The 20728-nt window shown below is 46.9% G+C and overlaps 1 protein-coding gene across 1 annotated transcript in view; it reads right to left on the minus strand.

Moving 5' to 3' along the window:
• Positions 1-913: 913 nt before the first annotated feature.
• The window catches only part of ARR3 (arrestin 3), a 38672-nt gene continuing 18857 nt past the window's right edge, over positions 914-20728 (minus strand). Inside the window, exons 8-16 of the mRNA XM_073600780.1 lie at positions 17529-17596; positions 16897-17032; positions 13965-14049; positions 11714-11786; positions 10150-10287; positions 8310-8393; positions 7073-7096; positions 4788-4840; positions 914-1189 (exon numbers count right to left, since the gene is read on the minus strand). Coding sequence (XP_073456881.1) covers positions 1089-1189; positions 4788-4840; positions 7073-7096; positions 8310-8393; positions 10150-10287; positions 11714-11786; positions 13965-14049; positions 16897-17032; positions 17529-17596 — 762 coding nt within the window. The 3' untranslated portion in view covers positions 914-1088. The remainder of the gene's footprint in view (positions 1190-4787; positions 4841-7072; positions 7097-8309; positions 8394-10149; positions 10288-11713; positions 11787-13964; positions 14050-16896; positions 17033-17528; positions 17597-20728) is intronic.

Here is a 20728-nt window from a genome sequence, read left to right on the forward strand (position 1 = left end):
TGCCCTTCCCTCTTATGCTAGTTGCAGACCCATCTTGCCTATCCTTGCCCTTCTAATTCCAGACCCGTCCTGCCCTTCCCTATCCTGCTAGTTCCAGATCTGTCCTGCCCTTCCCTATTCTGCTAGTTCCAGACCCGTCCTGCCCTTCCCTATCCTGCTAGTTCCAGACCTGTCCTGCCCTTCCCTATCCTGCTAGTTCCAGACCCGTCCTGCCCTTCCCTATCCAGCTAGTTCCAGACCCGTCCTGCCCTTCCCTATTCTGCTAGTTCCAGACCCGTCCTGCCCTTCCTATCCAGCTAGTTCCAGACCCGTCCTGCCCTTCCTATCCTGCTAGTTCCAGACCCGTCCTGCCCTTCCCTATCCTGCTAGTTCCAGACCCGTCCTGCCCTTCCCTATCCAGCTAGTTCAGACCCGTCCTGCCCTTCCCTATTCTGCTAGTTCCAGACCCGTCCTGCCCTTCCCTATCCAGCTAGTTTCCAGACCCGTCCTGCCTTCCCTATCCAGCTAGTTCCAGACCCGTCCTGCCCTTCCCTATCCGGCTAGTTCCAGGACCCGTCCTGCCCTTCCCTATCCGGCTAGTTCCAGACCTGTCCTGCCCTTCCCTATCCGGCTAGTTCCAGACCCGTCCTGCCCTTCCCTATCCGCTAGTTCCAGACCCGTCCTGCCCTTCCCTATCCTGCTAGTTCCAGACCCGTCCTGCCCTTCCCTATCCTGTTAGTTTCCTGCCCTTTCCTGCCCTGCTAGTTGCAGACCCATCTTGCCATACCCTGCACTTCTAGTTCCTGCCCTTCCCTGCCTTGCTTGTTTTTTTTGGGGTTTTTTTTTACAAAAATAAAATACTTTTAAATGTATTTATTCATTTTTTTTCTGCACATAAAATTTCTCCTAAGTATAAATAATGGGTGAAACCTGAAATCTGATTTTTACAGAATTTCCCGACATGAATTTTGCCCAAATGACTTTTGTTCATCACCAGACCACATTTCCGTCCGCTGGAGGTGAGCAGGACGATGGACTTCCTATGGTTTGGGTTCTAGTATACTTCTAAAGACGCAGAAATACATATTCACACAGACAAACCATCTGGACTATTCTACAATCTCTTCTACTGGACTTTCTAAACGCACAAAACAGACAAAACACGACAAAGCACAGGAGCGGCGGGCGGTTATCTCGTACCTTGTTGTACCTGGAGGGGGGTCAAAGTTTCGTGTAAAGCAATAAATAATAAAGAAGATTGCTCAATAGATGTAAACGATGATATCGATCGTTTTATGACATTAGTACAGAACATTCATACAAATCATATGTCTATCTATGCAATAGTGCGTGACCATGACATGACGGATCTGGGAGGATGAGGCTGATTTACTAAAGGAGTAGTTTAGTTCAGTATGGGGGGGGGGTACTTACTTTCTATAAATATACAATATATTTGGGATGGTGGCAACAACAAATGGGGGTTTTTATTCTCCATAATGGTTCTCTCTTGATAATTTACTTAAGGATTAGAGCCTGTGCACTTTTAAAGTGAATTTTCCCTTTTTTTTTTTCTTCTAACACCCTAGAGAATAAAATGGCGGTCTGTCACACAGCGGTCTTACAAGCGCACTTTATTTTGGAAAAATTATACTTTTATTTTAAATTAAAAAATAAGACAACGGTAAAGTTAGCTCAAATTTTTTTTTATATTGTGAAAGATAATGTTACGCCGAGTAAATTGATACCCAACATGTCACGCTTCGAAATTGCGCCCCGCTCGTGGAATGGCGACAAACTTTTACCCTTTAAAAATCTCCATGGGCCACGTTTAAAAAATTCTACGGGTTGCATGTTTTGAGTTACAGAGGAGGTCTAGGGCTAGAATTATTGCTCTCGCTCTACCGATCGCGGCGATACCTCACATGTGTGGTTTGAACACCGTTTTCGTATGCGGGCGCTACTCACGTATGCGTTCGCTTCTGCGTGTGAGCACGGCGGAAACAGGGCGCGTTTAAAAATTTTTTTTTTCTCTTATTTATTTACTTTTTTATTTTTTATTTTTACACTGTTTAAAAAAAAAAAAAAAAATGTGTCACTTTTATTCCTATTACAAGGAATGTAAACATCCCTTGTAATAGAAAAAAATCATGACAAGTCCTCTTTAATGTGAGATCTGGGGGGATCAAAAAGACATCAAATCTCATATTTACACTAAAATGCAATAAAAAAAAAAAAAATTGTCATTTAAAAAAATTTCCCTTTAAGAGCTGTGGGCGGAAGTGATGTTTTGACGTCGCTTCCGCCCTGCAGTGATATGGAGACGGGTGGGTGGGGGGGGGCATCTTCCTCTCACTCGTCTCATACCAAGCCAGGAAGAGGACCCCATCGCCTCCGGCACTACCGGAGCTTTGTTTTGGTGATATTTGATCGTCTCTGCGGTTTTTATTTTTTGCGCTATAAACAAAAAAAAGAGCGACAATTTAGAAAAAAAACCCACAATATCTTTTACTTTTTGCTATAATAAATATCCAAAAAAATAAATAGAAAGAAATTATTTTTAGGCCGATATTTATTCATCTACATATTTTTGGTGAAATAAAAAAAAAAAAAAATTGCAATATTGATTGATTATTGCGTCTACAAAATAGGGGACAGCTTTATGTCATTTTTATTATTTTTTTTTTTTTTTTACTAGTAATGGCGGTGATCTGCGATTTTTATCGGGGCTGCGACATTGCGGCGGACAGATCGGACACTTTTGACACTATTTTGGGACCGGTGGCATTTATACAGCGATCAGAGCTAAAAATAGTCACTGATTACGGTGTAAATGTCACTGGCAGGGAAGGGGTTAACACTAGGGGGCGATCAAGGGGTTTAAATGTGTTACCCCTCTGTGTTCTAACTGTAGGGGGGAGGGGACTGACTAGGAGGAGAGAGAGATCACTGTTCATACTTAGTAGGAAACACACGATTTGTCTCCTCTCCCTGTGAGAACAGGGATGTGTGTGTCTACACACACACACATCGCCGTACTGTCCGTGAGCGATTGCGACCGCTGTGCACACGCATCGGCTCTGGGGACACGTGCGGGGGGCACGCGAGCGCCTGCTATGACGTCTTAAAGGAACAACGTACAGCTACGGCGACTGGCACGTCCGTGCCAACCTGCCGCAGTATAACTGCGGCGGCTGATCGGCTAGAAATTAAATGTTTCATTTACAATCGCTTTAAGTGGCTACATGAACCATCTGCCCTTATTCAAGATGGCCGCAGCTAGAAATGCTAAGGGGGGGATTTTTCAGCAAAATAAAGCATGGAGACATGGATGGATGGATGGATGGATGGAGACATGGATAGATGGGGGAGTGGAAGGGTTGATGGAGATATGGATAGATGGATGGAGACATGGGTGGAGACATGGGTGGGGACATGGGTGGAGACATGGGTGGATGGAGACATGAATGGATGGATGGATGGAGACATGGTTGGATGGAGACATGGATGGATAGATGGATGGATAGATGGATAGACATGGATGAATGGATGGATGGATGGAGACATGGGTGGGGGACATGGGTGGATGGAGACATGAATGGATGGATGGATGGAGACATGGTTGGATGGAGACATGGATGGATAGATGGATGGATAGATGGATAGACATGGATGGATGGATGGATGGATAGAGGCATGGATGGATGGATGGATGGATGGAGACATGGATGGAGACATGGATGGATGGATGAAGACATGGATGGATAGATGGATAGACATGGATAGAGGCATGGATGGATGGATGCATGGATGGAGACATGGATGGATGGATGGATGGAGACATGGATGGATGGGGGAGTGGAAGGATGGATGGAGACATGGATGGATGGAGACCGACATGGATGGATGGAGACATGGATGGAGACATGGATGGATGGATGGATGGATGGATGGAGACATGGATGGATGGAGACCGACATGGATGGATGGAGACATGGATGGATGGATGGGATGGATGGAGACATGGATGGATGGAGACCGACATGGATGGATGGAGACATGGATGGAGACATGGATGGATGGATGGATGGATGGATGGAGACATGGATGGATGGAGACCGACATGGGATGGATGGAGACATGGATGGATGGGGGAGTGGAATGGATGGATGGAGACATGGATGGATGGAGACCGACACGGATGGATGGAGACATGGATGGAGACATGGATGGATGGATGGATGGAGACATGGATGGATGGAGACCGACATGGATGGAGACATGGATGGATGGAGACATGGATGGATGGAGACATGGATGGATGGGGGAGTGGAAGGATGGATGGAGACATGGATGGATGGAGACCGACACGGATGGATGGAGACATGGATGGAGACATGGATGGATGGATGGATGGAGACATGGATGGATGGAGACCGACATGGATGGAGACATGGATGGATGGAGACATGGATGGATGGAGACATGGATGGATGGGGGAGTGGAGACATGGATGGATGGATGGAGACATGGATGGAAGGATGGAGACATGGATGGATGGGGGGTGGAAGGATGGATGGATGGGGGGGTGAAGGATGGAGACATGGATGGATGGGGGGGTGGAAGGATGGATGGATGGGGGGGTGGAAGGATGGAGACATGGATGGATGGATGGAGGAGTTTGCTTTGAATATTAAAAAGGAATGAAATAGTGTTTTTGGTTTGTGTCTTTCCTCTTTAAATGCTACATGAACCACAATCTGCCCTCACTCAAGATGGCCACGGCTTGAAAATGCATGTGGACTCACCTTCAGCTGGTTTGGGATGCATCAGAATGAGTGGGAGCTCCACTGATACATCACTAAAAAAGACAAAAAAAAAGCAGCATAAAATAACATAAATGTGCAAATACCGAGTCATCTGTTCAAAGTTTCCCATCCCCCCCAACTTTTAATGCTCAACTCTCTAGCGCCCCCTGCTGTACTTTTCTTTCTTTCTTTTTTTTCTGTGCTTTTCCTTTCTTTTCTCTTTTGTTTTTTTTTTTTAATAATTTTTTTTAATACTGGAACTTTGCTGATCAAAATGTAAACTATGACATGAGAGAGCTCCGCAGAGCACAAACCATTCTCACATTTTAGCCACAGTACCAAAAGAATCTTGAAGGGATATTACACCCTACAATTTTTTTAAGCACTTTCATCGTGGCTGGGCCCCTGGCTCTCTCAGTGCTGCTTCCCTGAACTTCTGGTCAGGGAAGATCAACAAAATTTCCCCCACGGCCCAATCAACTTGCCAAACTTAAAAAATTGATTGAGAGCTCACTGTGTCGATCAAACTGAGGGCTTGTGATTTACCATTCTAAATCGGTGCAATAGTTACCGGCGGACAACCTGAAAGCCCCCGTTCGCTGCTTGCAAAATGGGAGCTTTCCGATCATGTGACCAGCCAATCACAGTAGTCACATGACCTAAGCCCCCACCCCCTGGCAAACTAAAGTCCTTAAAGGGCCGACAGGCGCCGGCTCTAAGGGGTTAGCACTCTTGTATTTTATTGTAGTGTAACTGTATTGTCTCCCTTGTATATTGTAAAGTGCTGCAAGGAAACAATAAAGAAGTAACAAAAATAATATTTATTGAAAAAAGTACATAGTATGATTACAGTATTCAAAAAAATTTAAAATCATATAAGAATGATACAATCTGTTCAGTAAGCCCTTGTACGTCTACGCGTTTCGCCGTGAGGCTTCTTCAGGATGATCAAGGTTGCCATAGCAACATTTATTTATTCACTATTTGTTGGAAATATTCCGCATCTCTGGTGACCTTCTAACCACTGAATATTTGTAAATGAGGCCTAGTCCACCTAAAGAAGATAGTGAGATTCGCTCCCCCCCCCCTTTTTTTTCTTTGTTATATCTCTGAACCTTGATCATCCTGAAGAAGCCTTACGGCGAAACGTGTAGACGTACAAGGGCTCACTGTACAGATTGTATCATTCTTATATGATTTTTAAGGGTTTTTTTTAATACTTTAATCATACTATGTACTTTTTTCAACATATATTATTTTTGTTACTTCTTCATTGTTTCCTTGCCTTCAAAGTCCGACCTGTGGTTACTTTTTCTAGTACCCCTTTTTTTCCCCCCATCATATCTGATCGATTATATGTTCAATCAGTACCGGATGTGTTTCTTTGTTCAGTAATTTCATTGATGATGAATCACTTGTAGTCAGATTGATCAGATCGCTACATAGGTGTGGGGCAAAAGGGGCAGCTGCTCCGGGCCCAGTCATTGTTGTGGGGGCCCAAAGCAGCTGCCCTTTGAGCCCACACTGCCCGCAAATACTTGATAAGTCGATTCGGGGAGGGTCCAAGAAAATGTTTGCCCGGGGTACGATCAATATTAAAGACGGCCCTGAGAGGACGGCAGGAGATCGTTTTAACATCTAAAAAAAGAACCAGAACACCGATATCTGTGAAGGTCCACTGGGTATAGTGGTGACCACCTATGTAGGGCCGTCTCTAATATTGATCGGGCCCTGGGCAAACACTTTCTTGGCCCCCTCCCGAATCCACCTACCCTGTTTCCCCGAAAATAAAACCTAGCGTGATTGTCGGTGATGGCTGCAATATAAGCCCTACCCCCCAAATAAGCCCTAGTTAAAGTCCTTGTAGGTCTTATTTTCAGGGAAACAGGGTAGGGCTTATTTTCGGGGGAAACAGGGTAGGGCTTATTTTCGGGGGAAACAGGGTAGGGCTTATTTGGGGGGTAGGGCTCATATTGCAGCCATCACTGACAATCACGCTAGGTCTTATTTTGGGGGAAACAGGGTATCAACTATTTGTGGGCAGTGTGGGCTCAAAGGGCTGCTGCCTTGGGACCCCACAACAACGACTGGGCCCCGGGGGCAGCTGCCCCTTTTGCCCTGCAGGTAAAGACGGCCCTGCGTCCTCTACAACGACAGTTCATCAGATGGGAAGTTTTCAGTTTCCATTTTATACTACAGATATGGTACTTACACCACTACAAATCACCCCGACCAGCTCAGGTATGTACTGATCATCACTGTGTATGTTCATCATGTGTACCTACCTTGATATTAGGTCTCCCAAAATGCTGGAAAAGAAAAAACAAGTCAGATTTGAGGTTATACAAAAAGAACGAGCGGCTCATCACTATAAAGAAGTATTTACTGTTACAGTTGGGAAAATATTGATTGTCTCCCCCGCAGATTGTGTAAGTTTTGCCCACTTACATAGAAATGAAGGGTCTATAATTTTTATCATAGGTGTATTTTATATGATAGAGACAGAATATCAACCAAAAATCCAGAAAAATCACACAATACAAATGTTATAAATGGAGTAAAATAAGTATTTGATCCCCTTCACAAAACATGACTTAGTAGTTGGTGGAGAAACCCTTGTTGGCGATCACAGAGGTCAGATGTTTCTTGTAGGTGGTGATCAGGTTTGCTCACATCTCAGGAGGGATTTTGCTCCACTCTTCTTTATAGATATTCTCTAAATCCTGAAGGTTTCTTGGCTGTCTCTTGGCAACTGGAAGTTTCGGCTCCCTCCTTAAATGTTCTATAGAATTAAGGTCTGGAGACTGGCTCGGCCACCCCATGACCTTAATGTGCTTCTTCTTGAGCCACTCCGTTGTTGCCTTGGTGGTATGTTTTGGGTCATTGTCATGCTGGAAGACCCATCTATGACCCATCTTCAGTGTTCTGGATGAGGGAAGAAGGTTCTCATCCAAGATCTTACAATACATGGCCCCGTCCATTGGCCCCTCAATGTGGCAAAGTCGGCCTGAACCTTTATCAGAGAAACAGCCCCAAAGTATCATGTTTCCACCTCCGTGTGTGACTGTAGGGATGATGTGTGACTGTAGGGATGGTGTGTGACTGTAGGGATGATGTGTGACTGTAGGGATGATGTGTGACTGTAGGGATGGTGTTCTTAGGATCATAGTCAACATTTTTCTTCCTCCAAACACGGCGAGTCGAGTTAATGCCAAAGAGCTGAATTTTGGTCTCATCTGACCATTGATTTGCTCTCCCAATAGAAAGCCCGGCATTGTTTTCCTCTCCCAATAGGAAGCCTGGCATTGTTTTCCTCTCTATGTATCAGGAAAGCTCCAACAATGAATGTTTGTAAAATGAAGATGTAAAAATAAATATTAAACATGTAGCAATGTAACAAACATTGAATTGATGATCTTGTAACTTGTAAAAAAGAAAAATAAGACCAATGGCCGTTCTAGTTATAAAGGGGAATAGCACTAAGCAGGTCACAGAACTTCTATTTAGATCTTATCAACTCACCCGCCTCTGGATGCCATCAAGTTAACTCGGATTTTATAGGACACCAGAATCCCCATCACCTCCTTATCCATCCCCGGACGCAGGCTGCGGGAAAGGGGCGGAGTCATTTAAATGGAAATGTATCGTTCTATACTCTATTTATTGTCTAAAGTATACCTGAGGTTTGGTTATGGTCATTAAAAGAATTATTGAGTCTCAAAACAAATCCTCACTGACCGCAGGGGACATTGAGTCACTGCTGGGAGGGGAAACCGGAGGAGCTGAGCTGCTGAGTCACTGCTTGGAGGGTGGAGCTGGGTGGTCTGAGTCGCTGCTGGGAGGGGGAGCTGAGCTGCCGAGTCACTGCTTGGAGGGTGGAGCTGGGTGGTCTGAGTCGCTACTGGGAGGGGGAGCTGAGCTGTTGAGACACTGATAGGAGGGTGCAGCTTGGTGGTCTTGCTGAGAGGGGGATCTGAGCTGCTGAGACACTGCTAGGAGGGTGGAGCTGGTTGTCTGGGTCACTACTGGGAGGGGGGCTGAGCTGCTGAGACACTGTTGGTAAGTTGAAGGAGGGTGCAGCTTGGTAGTCTTGCTGGGAGGGGGAGCTGAGGTGCTGAGTGAGTGTCGGGAGGGTTAAGCTTAGTGGTTTGAGTCACTGCCAGGAGGGGGAGCTGAGTTGCCGAGTCACTGCTTGGAGGGTGAAGCTGGGTGGCCTGAGTCACTGCTGGGAGGTGGGCAAAGGGTTCTGAGCTGCTGAGACACTGCCGGGAGTAGGAGCAAAGAGTTCTGAGCTGCTGAGTACCTGCTAGGAGGGTGAAGCTTGGTGGTTTTGGTCACTGCTGTGAGGGTGGTTATGCTGCTGAGCTACTGTTGGGAAGGGGGTTTGCGAGCTGCTGAGACACTGCTGGGAGGGGGAAGCAGGGGGCACTCAGTTGCCCAGTCACTATTAGAAGGTGTAGAACATTGGTGCTCAACCTGTGGTCCTCCAGCTGTTGCTGAACTACAAGTCCCATCATGCCTCTGCCTTTGGGAGTCATGCTTGTAACTGTTAGTGGCTTGCAATGCATCATGGGACTTGTAGTTCCGCAATAGCTGGAGGGCCACAGGTTGAGCATCCATGGTGTAGAACAGTGATGGAGAACCTTGGCACCCCAGATGTTTTGGAACTACATTTCCCATGATGCTCATGTACTCTGCAGTGTAGTTGAGCATCATGGGAAATGTAGTTCCAAAACATCTGGGGTGCCAAGGTTCACCATCACTGGTGTAGAAGGTGGACCTGAGCTGCTGAGTCACTGTTGGTAAGTTGAAGCAAGGGAAGCTTAGCTGTTGAGTCACTGCTGGGAGTGAGATCAGAGGGATCTGAGCTACCGAGTCACTGTTGGGAGGGTGAATCTGGGTGGTCTATATGAATCCTAATCACTGGTGGGAAGGGGGTGAGGGCTAGGTAAGCTTTTGAGTCACTGCTATGAGCAGGAAGCAGGGGGTATTGAGTTGCTCAACCATTACTTGAACTAGGAGCTGAGCTTCTGAGTCACTGCTGGAAGGTGGGGGGGAGGGACAGTGAAATCTAAGCTGCTGTGGAAATTACAGCAATGCTTCTCCTGAGAATTTTCAGGATGAATTGGCCCACAGTACCTGTAGCTACAGAGGTCAGTGAGGACTTGCTATTAAAGCTCTTTTGACTTCTTGTTAAGAATATGTACACATTTGTTTGTCCATACACTGGCCGCAGGTTCACTTTAAGACACATAGAGAATGTAATCTGTACTACGTAATAGAATGGGGTGAGGGGGCTGCAGATGTAACTTTTGGAATGCATTTTGAAAATGTGGGTACAGAAGATGAAGGTTATAATTACGTTGTGGAGGACGCCAGGTTGGTGTCGCCATGCTTCAGTTTGCCGTCCAGTGCCAGACCACGCTTCTCCGTATTATTGGCCAAAAGGGGGGTCACCTGGTATGCCTTGGTGAAGGCAGAATTTGCCGCTACAGTATCACTAGGGAGACAGGACAAAGTGTTATCATCTTCATTATTAAACTATATATAGAACAAATACACCATATTTACCATGAGTGAGGTGTGGACAATGATGGATTGGATGGAGGGTTTGGTGGACAATGATGGACTGGATGGAGGGTTTGGTGGACAATGGTGAATTGGTGGACAGGTGGATTGGATGGAGGGTTTGGTGGACAATAGTGGATTGGATGGATGGTTTGGTAGACAATGGTGGATTGGATGGAGGGTTTGGTGGACAATGGTGGATTGGTGGACAGGTGGATTGGATGGAGGGTTTGGTGGACAATGGTGGATTAGATGGAGGGTTTGGTAGACAATGGTGGATTGTATGGGGGGTTTGGTGGGCAAGGGTGGATTGGATGGAGATTTTGGTGGACAATGGTGGAATGGATGGAGGGTTTGGTGGACAATGGTGGAATGGATGGAGGGTTTGCTGGACAATGGTGCATTGGATGGAGGGTTTGGTGGACAAGGGTGGATTGGATGGATGGTTTGGTGGACAATGGTGCACTGGATGGAGGGTTTGCTGGACAATGGTGGATTGGATGGAGGGTTTGCTGGCAATGGTGGATTGGATTGAGGGTTTGGTGGATAATGGTGAATTGGATGGACGGTTTGGTGGACATTGGTGGATTAGATGGAGGGTTTGGTGGACAAGGGTAGATTAGATGGAGAGTTTAATAGACAATGGTGGATTGGATGGAGGGTTTGGTGGGCAAGGGTGGATTGGATGGAGGGTTTGGTGGACAATGGTGGAATGGATGGAGGGTTTGCTGGACAATGGTGGAATGGATGGAGGGTTTGCTGGACAATGGTGGATTGGATGGAGGGTTTGGTGGACAATGGTGGATTGGGTGGAGGGTTTTCTGGATAATAGTGGATTGGATGGAGGGTTTGGGCATTGATTCAGTTTTTTTTTTTTTTAACTAATCAAGGAATACAAGACAGATTTTATCTTGGATTTATTCAGAGAATAATGTCTTTTGAGCACCATCAGGAAAAAAAATTACCAAAAACCAAATGCATGTTGCATCCATGATCATATTTCCATTATCTGTTACTTTTTTAAAGCGTAACATCCCCTTCCAATCTTCTTCAAGGGTAAGTGGGATGTCCTCAATGAGATGTGATGACATTACGCTGCTCCCTGCATCAGTGTGCTACTGTAATTCCTCCTTGGGGGGCGAGTCTGTGATGCCTTGCACTTACAGTATGTCTTCAGTCTTCTGGATTGAATGAAGGCTCAACCTCATTCAACCTGTAAGACTGAGGACATCTAGTGGAAGAAAGGAAAGACTGCGGGGGACAGCATCAGACAGGAGGAGTGAGTAGTGCAGCCAGACCTGCCTTTTTTAACACCTCCAGGGGTATTTTTTTTAGAAAGGTGAGCTTTAAATACTTACTTCATCTCCTCACAGCAAACAACTTTGGTATACTTGTCCAATGAGTACAGCACAACATCTGTAATCTGTTCCACTGTAAGAACAACCAAAATGTCAGTGAGTAAGGTTATTATTTCATATCAAAGACCATAGCACGTCGATATAAATAGATTCTGGTTCATATTAGTAATTCTGCACCTATTGGAATTGTAGAATAGCACAATGTATTTATTACCCCCCCCCACAGAGATCACAGGACCCCCCCTGACAATGCCTGGGCATAGCCAGCCACTTGTTCAGAGCTCAAGGGTGGATTTCTAATGATAAATGGAGGAGCTTCTACAAAAAATTATACTGATTCTTTATATCGTAACATTATTTGCCATACGAAAAAATAATGAAACCCAGCCTGTTTTCCAACATCCCATTCCAAAACGGGACAGTTGAGTTAGGCAGCCCATCTTAAACCCTGGTCCTCTTTGGTTACTACAACTCCCTCCAATCTTCTGGCAAGGCTTTCCACAAGATTTTGGAGGGTGTCTGGGAATTTGTGCCCATTTGTGAGGTCAGGTTCTGATGTTGGATGAGAAGACCTGGCTCGCTATCAACATTCCAATACATCCCAAAGGCATTCAGTCAGATGAGAGCTCTGTAGAGGGCACCCAAGTTGGGCACCCCATCCTAAAACTCTGGTCCCGTTTTTGTGACCATAAATTCCTCCACTATTCTTAAAAGACTTTTTACACGATTTTGGAGGGTGTCTGTAGGAATTTGTGGGGTCGGGTATTGAAGTTGAATGAGAAGTCCTGGCTCACAATCAATATTCCAACTTATCCCAAAGGTGTTCAGTAGGGTTTAGGTCAGTGTTCCGAGTTTGTTGCACATCTCATTTCAAAACCATGGCCCTTGATATGGAGTTGACCCCCTTTTGTGACTATAACATTCTCCACTCTTCTTGGAACACTTTCCACAAGATTTTGGAGGGTGCCTGTGGGAATTTGTGCCCATTTCTGAGGTTAGGTACTGACGTTGAATGAGAAGACCTGGTTCACCATTGGTGTTCCAATCCATCCCAAAGGTGTTCAGTAGGGATGAGGTCAGGGATCTGTGCAGGGCACTCAAGTTCGGCACCACATCCTAAAACCCTTGCCCCCTATTGTTGTAACATCCTCCACTCGGGTCAGGTACTGATGTTGGATAAGAAGACCTGGCTCACACATTGGGCGCCAAAAAAAAAGACCTGGCTTGCAGTCAATTCCAGTTAATCTCAAAGGTGTTCAGTAGGGATCAGGTGAGGGCTCTGTGCAGGACACTCGAGTTCCTCCATGACCTCAAACCTACTGAACACCTTTGAGATGATAAGACCTCATACCAATGGTTTTCCGCAGGGTTAAGGGCAGGTACTTATGATGGGTGTAAAGACCTTATACCAAAGGTCTTCCAAAAGTAAGGTTGAGGTCAGGGCTCTGTGCAGGACATTCGAGTTCCTCCACACTAAACTGGTCAAACCATGTCTTTATGGAGATGTTGGTTGAGGAGACCTGGCTCATTCCAATTCATCCCAAAGATTTTCAGTAGGGATGAGGTCAGGACTCTGTATGGGACGCTGGAGTTCCTCCACACCAAGCTGGTCAAACCATGTCTTTATGGAGATGTTGGTTGAGGAGACTTGGCTCATTCCAATTCATCCCAAAGATTTTCAGTAGGGATGAGGTCAGGACTCTGTATGGGACGCTGGAGTTCCTCCACACCAAGCTGGTCAAACCATGTCTTTATGGAGATGTTGGTTGAGGAGACTTGGCTCATTCCAATTCATCCCAAAGATTTTCAGTAGGGATGAGGTCAGGACTCTGTATGGGACGCTGGAGTTCCTCCACACCAAACTGGTCACACCATGTCTTTATGGAGCTGGCTTTGTACACAGTGGGGAGCACAGTCATGGTGGAACAGAAAAGGGTCTTCACCAAACTGTTACCAGGGTACAAGGTTGGAAAAGCACAATTGTCTATGATGTCTTTGTATGATGTAGGATTATCAGGACCCTTCACTGAAGACACCTGGCCTCCATCATTTGGGAGGGGGCTCAACTTTTGGACATGTAATGCATTTTCTCAGTACAGCTTTCTTAAAAAAAAAACATTTTCATATCTTTTTAGGGTAACCAAAATACCTCTTGTCCTTCTATAACCATACCATATTGGTAACTACAAAATTGACACCTGCTCAGTAGGTTCGTGTTGCCGTTTGGCTCTTTTGCACACTGGTCACCTACCCGTGATCTTGATCTTTTTCACAATCTTATTGGTTGAGTTGTTGATTTTCACATTGACAATGATGGGTTCCCCGTGATAATGTATCTGTAAAGAAGGAAAGTAGAAGATTAATATATAAGAAGCAAAAAAAGAATGACTAAATATGTGGTTAATGACCCCATAGGGCAAGATACATAGTGCTAAATAGCACAAGTTATGTTAAAGTGCCGAACGGTAATATTGACCCAGAGGCCACTTTGGCATGCCGTAAGAGGCCTATTTTCTATATTAAGTACATAAAGGTTCGGTCACTGGAGCTAGTATTTGGCATAACTGAGATTTTTTTTCAATAAGCTGTATTTACTTAGATTGGAGCAATTCACTGATTTAGAAATGTATTGAAAGTTCACATTTTTTGGATTATGGTCCTAAATACCCGAAGGTGCTCCTGGGACCCAGTCTGGGGCACTGAGAGTTGGTGGAATGTATCAACATTAAAATCAATTTGAAGTCCTTCTTTTATGATTTAGACAGTTTTTTTTGCCTTATTAAATGCCTTAAAATACCTTCTCCTCCCAGAGAAAATGCTGTTTCCTGCCCTCACACCGCAGTGCTCTGTGCTGGCAGAGCAGAGTAGTAGCCACACCCAGGGCCGTGGATAAGGGTGTACCACCGGTTCTCCTGTATGGGGCCCAGGAAGCAGGGTGAATCAGATGAGGGCAGTAAGGGTGATCGGCGCCGGGGGGGTGATTAATGGAACCGATCCCCTTTATGGTTCTCTCTGCAGCAGCTGAAAGCCGGCTTCTTCTCCTCTCCCACCGGCTTTCAGCTGCTGAAGAGAGAGCCATACAGGGTGTAGGTTCCAGTGATTGCCCCCCCCCCCCACTGCACCGTTCACCCTCCCTGTGCACCATACATTTTCCCCTGCTGCCCAGGCCCCCCTATGTGAGCCCCACCCCCGCAGTGCTGATGTCTTCCCTTCTCTCCTTCCCGCCGGCAGCTACAAGCACACAATATGATCCTTCAGGATGGAGAGTGGAGGAAGGGAAGGGTCCAGTAAATATGTCACATTTACCAGCCCCTTCCTTTCCCGAGTGCACACAATGAGTGATTGATTTTTGAGGGAATTCCGGGGTCCTGCAGTATGTCACCCTAAGAATTTCCTATGGATGGCAGTATCTATGGGGCCTGGTGTCCTGGTGGATGCTTCTCATTCGGATATATCTCCTTTTATAAATCAGTAGCAGTAGAAATCCTCCCAGATGGACATATCAATAATATAGAGAAAGAGAATGGGGGACTCCAATAGTGAAGGATGTAAAAACTAGGTATTTATTAGATTACAACCAAGATTGGTACTCACATAAAAGGAGGTAAATAGAGTAAAAACAAAACGAGCAGTGGGCTCGCGGCCTGACGTCACTTCCGGTGCCCGTCTATTCCGATGCATATCGTCACGATCACGTGACTTCATCGGGGGATTGCACTGATGAAGTCACATGATCGTGACGATACGCGTGTCTGACCAGAGAGGGAGCATATCTGACCAGAGAGGGAGCATATCTGACCAGAGAGGGGGCATGTCTAACCAGAAAGGGGGCATGTCTGACCAAAGAGGGGGTGTGCCTGACCAGAAAGGGAGGCTTGCCTGACCAAAGAGGGGGGCATGTCTGACCAGATAAGGGGTGTGTCTGACCAGAGAGAGGGCGTGTCTGACCAGAGAGGGGGCGTGTCTGACCAGAGAGGGGGCGTGCCTGACCAGAATGGGGGGCATGTCTGACCAGAGAGGGGGGCGTATCTGACTAGAGAGTGGGGCATATCTGACCAGAGAGGGGGCATGTCTGACCAGAGAGGGGGCATGTCTGACCAGAGAGGGGGCATGTCTGACCAGAGAGGGGGCATGTCTGACCAGAGAGGGGGTGTGTCTGACCAGAGAGGGCGTGTCTGACCAGAGAGAGAGAGCATATCTGACCAGAGAGTGGGGCATGTCTGACCAGAGAGGGGGCGTGTCTGACCAGAGAGGGTCGTGTCTGACCAGAGAGGGGGCATGTCTAACCAGAGAGGGGGTGTGTCTGACCAGAGAGGGGGCGTGTCTGACCAGAGAGGGGGTGTGTCTGACCAGAGAGGGGGGCGTGTCTGACCAGAGAGGGGGGGCGTGTCTGACCAGAGAGGGGGCGTGTCTGACCAGAGAGGGGGCGTGTCTGACCAGAGAGGGGGGCGTGTCTGACCAGAGAGGGGGGGCGTGTCTGACCAGAGAGGGGGGCGTGTCTGACCAGAGAGGGGGGGCGTGTCTGACCAGAGAGGGGGGGCGTGTCTGACCAGAGAGGGGGGGCGTGTCTGACCAGAGAGGGGGCGTGTCTGACCAGAGAGGGGGTGTGTCTGACCAGAGAGGGGGGCATGTCTGACCAGAGAGGGGGGCGTGTCTGACTAGAGAGGGGGGGTGTCTGAGCAGAGAGGGCCTGTCTGACCAGAGAGGGGGCGTGTCTGAGCAGCTCTGTTACCATGCTGGGGATAAGATTGCTCGGGGAGGACAGAAAGTATTATTTCAGAAATAATATTTCCAAAAATTGAATTATTTGATCTTTATGTGCAAATCCAATGAACGTCATTGTGACATCACAGAGTAGTCATTGTGTGATGTACAAAAGAAGTATGATGTGAATCATCCTGTCCAATATTAGCAAAAGGTACAATGGAGAGAAAACAGCGCCCCTGAAAGGCTAAGTTTGCCACACCTCGGAAAAGCAACCTGTGCTGGGATCGCTTTTCAGATGTGTTTGGCAGGCGGTGTGGAGGTGATATGACACCTCCCACCAATCTGTTTTAACCCCAAAAATGACACGCGGCGTCACAACCATGTGTATTGGTTTGGAATATTAGGGCTGCAGAAATAAAAACAAGGAAAGACAATGACATCACAATACAACCAATCCTAAGAAGGGGAGGGGTCACCTCCTTGTTTAGGGACGCCTCCAGCTGCAGCGGCTTGTCTGACATCATGAACTGCTTGGTGATCTCGGCATGTGGGGCGGCTCCGCTGGTCTCCGGGGCGTACTGGACTTTTCTTATAATGAGGCGCGCCACGTTCCTGGGAAGAGCAGGACAATATTATCCGACGGCTACATATAAAACGTATTCATAATATTATTACACCAGACTCACACACACCACCTGCTGACTGAAAAGGGAAACTATGAAATAATCAAATACAATATTTAACATTAAACAATAAATAAATAAATATATAAATTATATTATATATTACATTTCCCAATATTTGTTCTAATAGATTCTTTGCTGTATCGTCGGCTCCATCTAGAGGCCAAAATGCAATACTGAATTATACCTCAAACAGAAAACATGGCACGTTTCAGCCACTAGATGGCGATATTGGTACATGAATGAATCTATGAGAACAAATACAGGGGAATTTTGCTCAGCTTGCTTCTGACGTTCGTCCAACAAATGTTTTAATAAATAGATCCCGCTAATAGGGAAAATATATGGAAAGACTCTGTGCTCCCTTTACCATAAGCCTTTGCAGGATTTATGTCCGGTTTCATATTTTAGTGGTTTTTTCTTACTTTTTTGAATTTTTTTCTTCGACATCATCTCCCCAGAAACCTTTCACCTCGAAATCCACTCCGCAGGCCTGCAATAGAGGAGGTCAGAGTTCATTCTAGCAAGTGAGGCAAGTGAGGGAGCATGTGAGCTCATCAGTCTGCTGCTTCCCCTTTACTGTCCAATCACAGGCTGGGGAAGGGGGAGGAGGCGGTCCTTTCCTGAGAAGGATGAATAATAGGAGGAGAGAGTAGAGAGATGAGCTCATCAGTCTGCTGCTTTTTCTTTACTGTCCAATCATAGGTTTAGGAAGAGGGAAGAGGCGGTCCTTTCCTGAGAAGGATGAATAATAGGAGGATAGAGTAGAGAGATGAGCTCATCAGTCTGCTGCTTCCCCTTTACTGTCCAATCACAGGCTGGGGAAGGGGGAGGAGGCGGTCCTTTCCTAAGAAGGATGAATAATAGGAGGAGAGAGTAGAGAGATGAGCTCATCAGTCTGCTGCTTCTTCTTTACTGTCCAATCACAGGCTGGGGAAGGGGGAGGAGGCGGTCCTTTCCTGAGAAGGATGAATAATAGGAGAGAGTAGAGAGATGAGCTCATCAGTCTGCTGCTTCCCTTTACTGTCCAATCACAGGCTGGGGAAGGGGGAGGAGGCGGTCCTTTCCTGAGAAGGATGAATAATAGGAGGATAGAGTAGAGAGATGAGCTCATCAGTCTGCTGCTTTTTCTTTACTGTCCAATCATAGGTTTAGGAAGAGGGAAGAGGCGGTCCTTTCCTGAGAAGGATGAATAATAGGAGGAGAGAGTAGAGAGATGAGCTCATCAGTCTGCTGCTTCCCTTTACTGTCCAATCACAGGCTGTGGAAGAGGGAAGAGGCGGTCCTTTCCTGAGAAGGATGAATAATAGGAGGAGAGAGTAGAGAGATGAGCTCATCAGTCTGCTGCTTCCCTTTACTGTCCAATCACAGGCTGTGGAAGAGGGAAGAGGCGGTCCTTTCCTGAGAAGGATGAATAATAGGAGGAGAGAGTAGAGAGATGAGCTCATCAGTCTGCTGCTTCCCTTTACTGTCCAATCACAGGCTGTGGAAGAGGGAAGAGGCGGTCCTTTCCTGAGAAGGATGAATAATAGGAGGAGAGAGTAGAGAGATGAGCTCATCAATCTGCTGCTTCCCTTTACTGTCCAATCACAGGCTGTGGAAGAGGGAAGAGGAGGTCCTTTCCTAAGAAGGATGAATAATAGGAGGAGAGAGTAGAGAGATGAGCTTGTCAGTCTGCTGCTTCCCTTTACTGTCCAATCACAGGATGAAGAGGGAAGAGGCGGTCCTTTCCTAAGAAGGATGAATAATAGGAGGAGAGAGTAGAGAGATGAGCTCATCAGTCTGCTGCTTCTCCTTTACTGTCCAATCACAGGCTGGGGGAGGGGGAGGGGGCGGTCCTTTCCTAAGAAGGATGAATAATAGGAGGAGAGAGTAGAGAGATGAGCTCATCAGTCTGCTGCTTCTCCTTTACTGTCCAATCACAGGCTGGAGAAGGGGGAAGAGGCAGTCCTTTCCTGAGAAGGATGGAGGAGAGAGTAGAGATATGAGTTTCTCAGTCTGCTGCTTTTCCTTTAGTGTCCCATCATAGGCTGGGGGGAGGAAGACGCAGTCTTTTGCTAAGAAGCATGAATAATAAAAGAGGAGAGAGATGAGCTTATCAGTCTGCTGCTTCTCCTTTACTGTCCAATCACAGGCAGGGGGGAGGACGGGACGTTTGGTCCATTTCTAGGAAGCATGGATAATAGCAAGGCAAGCAAGAAGCATGCTAATAGGAGGAGAGAGCAGAGAGATGAGCTCATCAGTCTGCTGCTTCTCCTTTTATCACAGGGTGGGGGGGAGGGACAGGTGGTCCTTTCCTCTGCTGTCTGGGGTACTCAGTCACCAGGCTGTACTTGGCTCAGAGGAAGTCGATTGAATGAAGTCTGCGGGGGGGGACAGCCCCGGAATTGAGGTGAATATTGCAGTAAGAGTTCCATTTTTTTTTTTTTTTTGCCCACTGAATTTTTTAAACATTTGTGAAAAGCGGAGAGTTGGCCTTTACAGGATAACAGTAAGATGATTGTGTGTTCTGTGACCGGATTTCCGTACCGCTTGTTGCCGGGCGGATTATTATCATCACCAGGCTGCCAATGAGAGTGAAGTTCCTGTGAGGACGGATCATGTTTGTTCGGTATACAGAAGCCGCCTTTGTCATCCTTATTAATTCCTAATATAAAATCTATCGGGCGGGTTTTATAGCCTCGCAGACCAGGACAGCAAACATGTTTATTGGTCATGGCGGTTTATTGGCCGCGCTGTGTGACCTGTTATTGCTCTCTGTGAACACGGAAGACGGTGAAACTTCCCCGATGTAGAGTGCTGATATCTACCTACATTGAACTTGTATTGATTAGTGATCAGGAAAAGGGGGCGGAACACTTAAAGCTGAACTCCAGCCACAAAAAACTTTTTCTCAGTAGACACAAAGGATATAAATCCACTAACCAAAAATATATATTTAAACCCAGATATGACCTTGTAAAAGTAACTGTGACATCATCACTGGGCTGTACATAGCCTGTGCAGAGAGCAGAGCTGTGGGAGGGGCCCAGCAGGCTCCACCCACTACAGAAAACTACAGGAGGGGGCGGAGGCAAGACCTGTCACCCTGCACAGGGAGAGAGAGCAGAGCAGTGGGAGGGGCCCAGCAGACCCCACCCACTGTAGGCTGCCTGTAGAAAACTACAGGAGGGGGGCGGAGACAAGACCAGTCGCCCTGCACAAGGAGAGAGCAGAGCAGTGGGAGGGGCCCAGCAAGCTCCACCCACTACAGAAAACTACAGGAGGGGGCGGAGACAAGACCAGTCACCCTGCACAAAGAGAGCGAGCAAAGTTGTGGGAGGGACCCAGCAGGCTCCACCCACTACAGAAAACTCTAGAAGAGGGGCAGAGACAAGCACAAGGAGAGAGCAGAGCAGCGGGAGGGGCCCAGCAGACCCCACCCACTGTAGGCTGCCTGTAGAAAACGACAGGAGGGGGCGGAGACAAGACCAGTCACCTTGCACAGGGAGAAAGAGAGAGAGAGCAGAGCAGTGGGAGGGCCCAGCATGCTCCACCCACTACAGAAAGCTACAGGAGGGGGCAGAGGCAAGATCAGTCACCCTGCACAGAGAGAGAGCAGAGCAGTGGGAGGGGCCCAGCAGAC

This window comes from Aquarana catesbeiana, linkage group LG09 (genome assembly GCF_042186555.1).
Source record: "Aquarana catesbeiana isolate 2022-GZ linkage group LG09, ASM4218655v1, whole genome shotgun sequence".
In the NCBI taxonomy this organism is placed as follows: domain Eukaryota; kingdom Metazoa; phylum Chordata; class Amphibia; order Anura; family Ranidae; genus Aquarana; species Aquarana catesbeiana.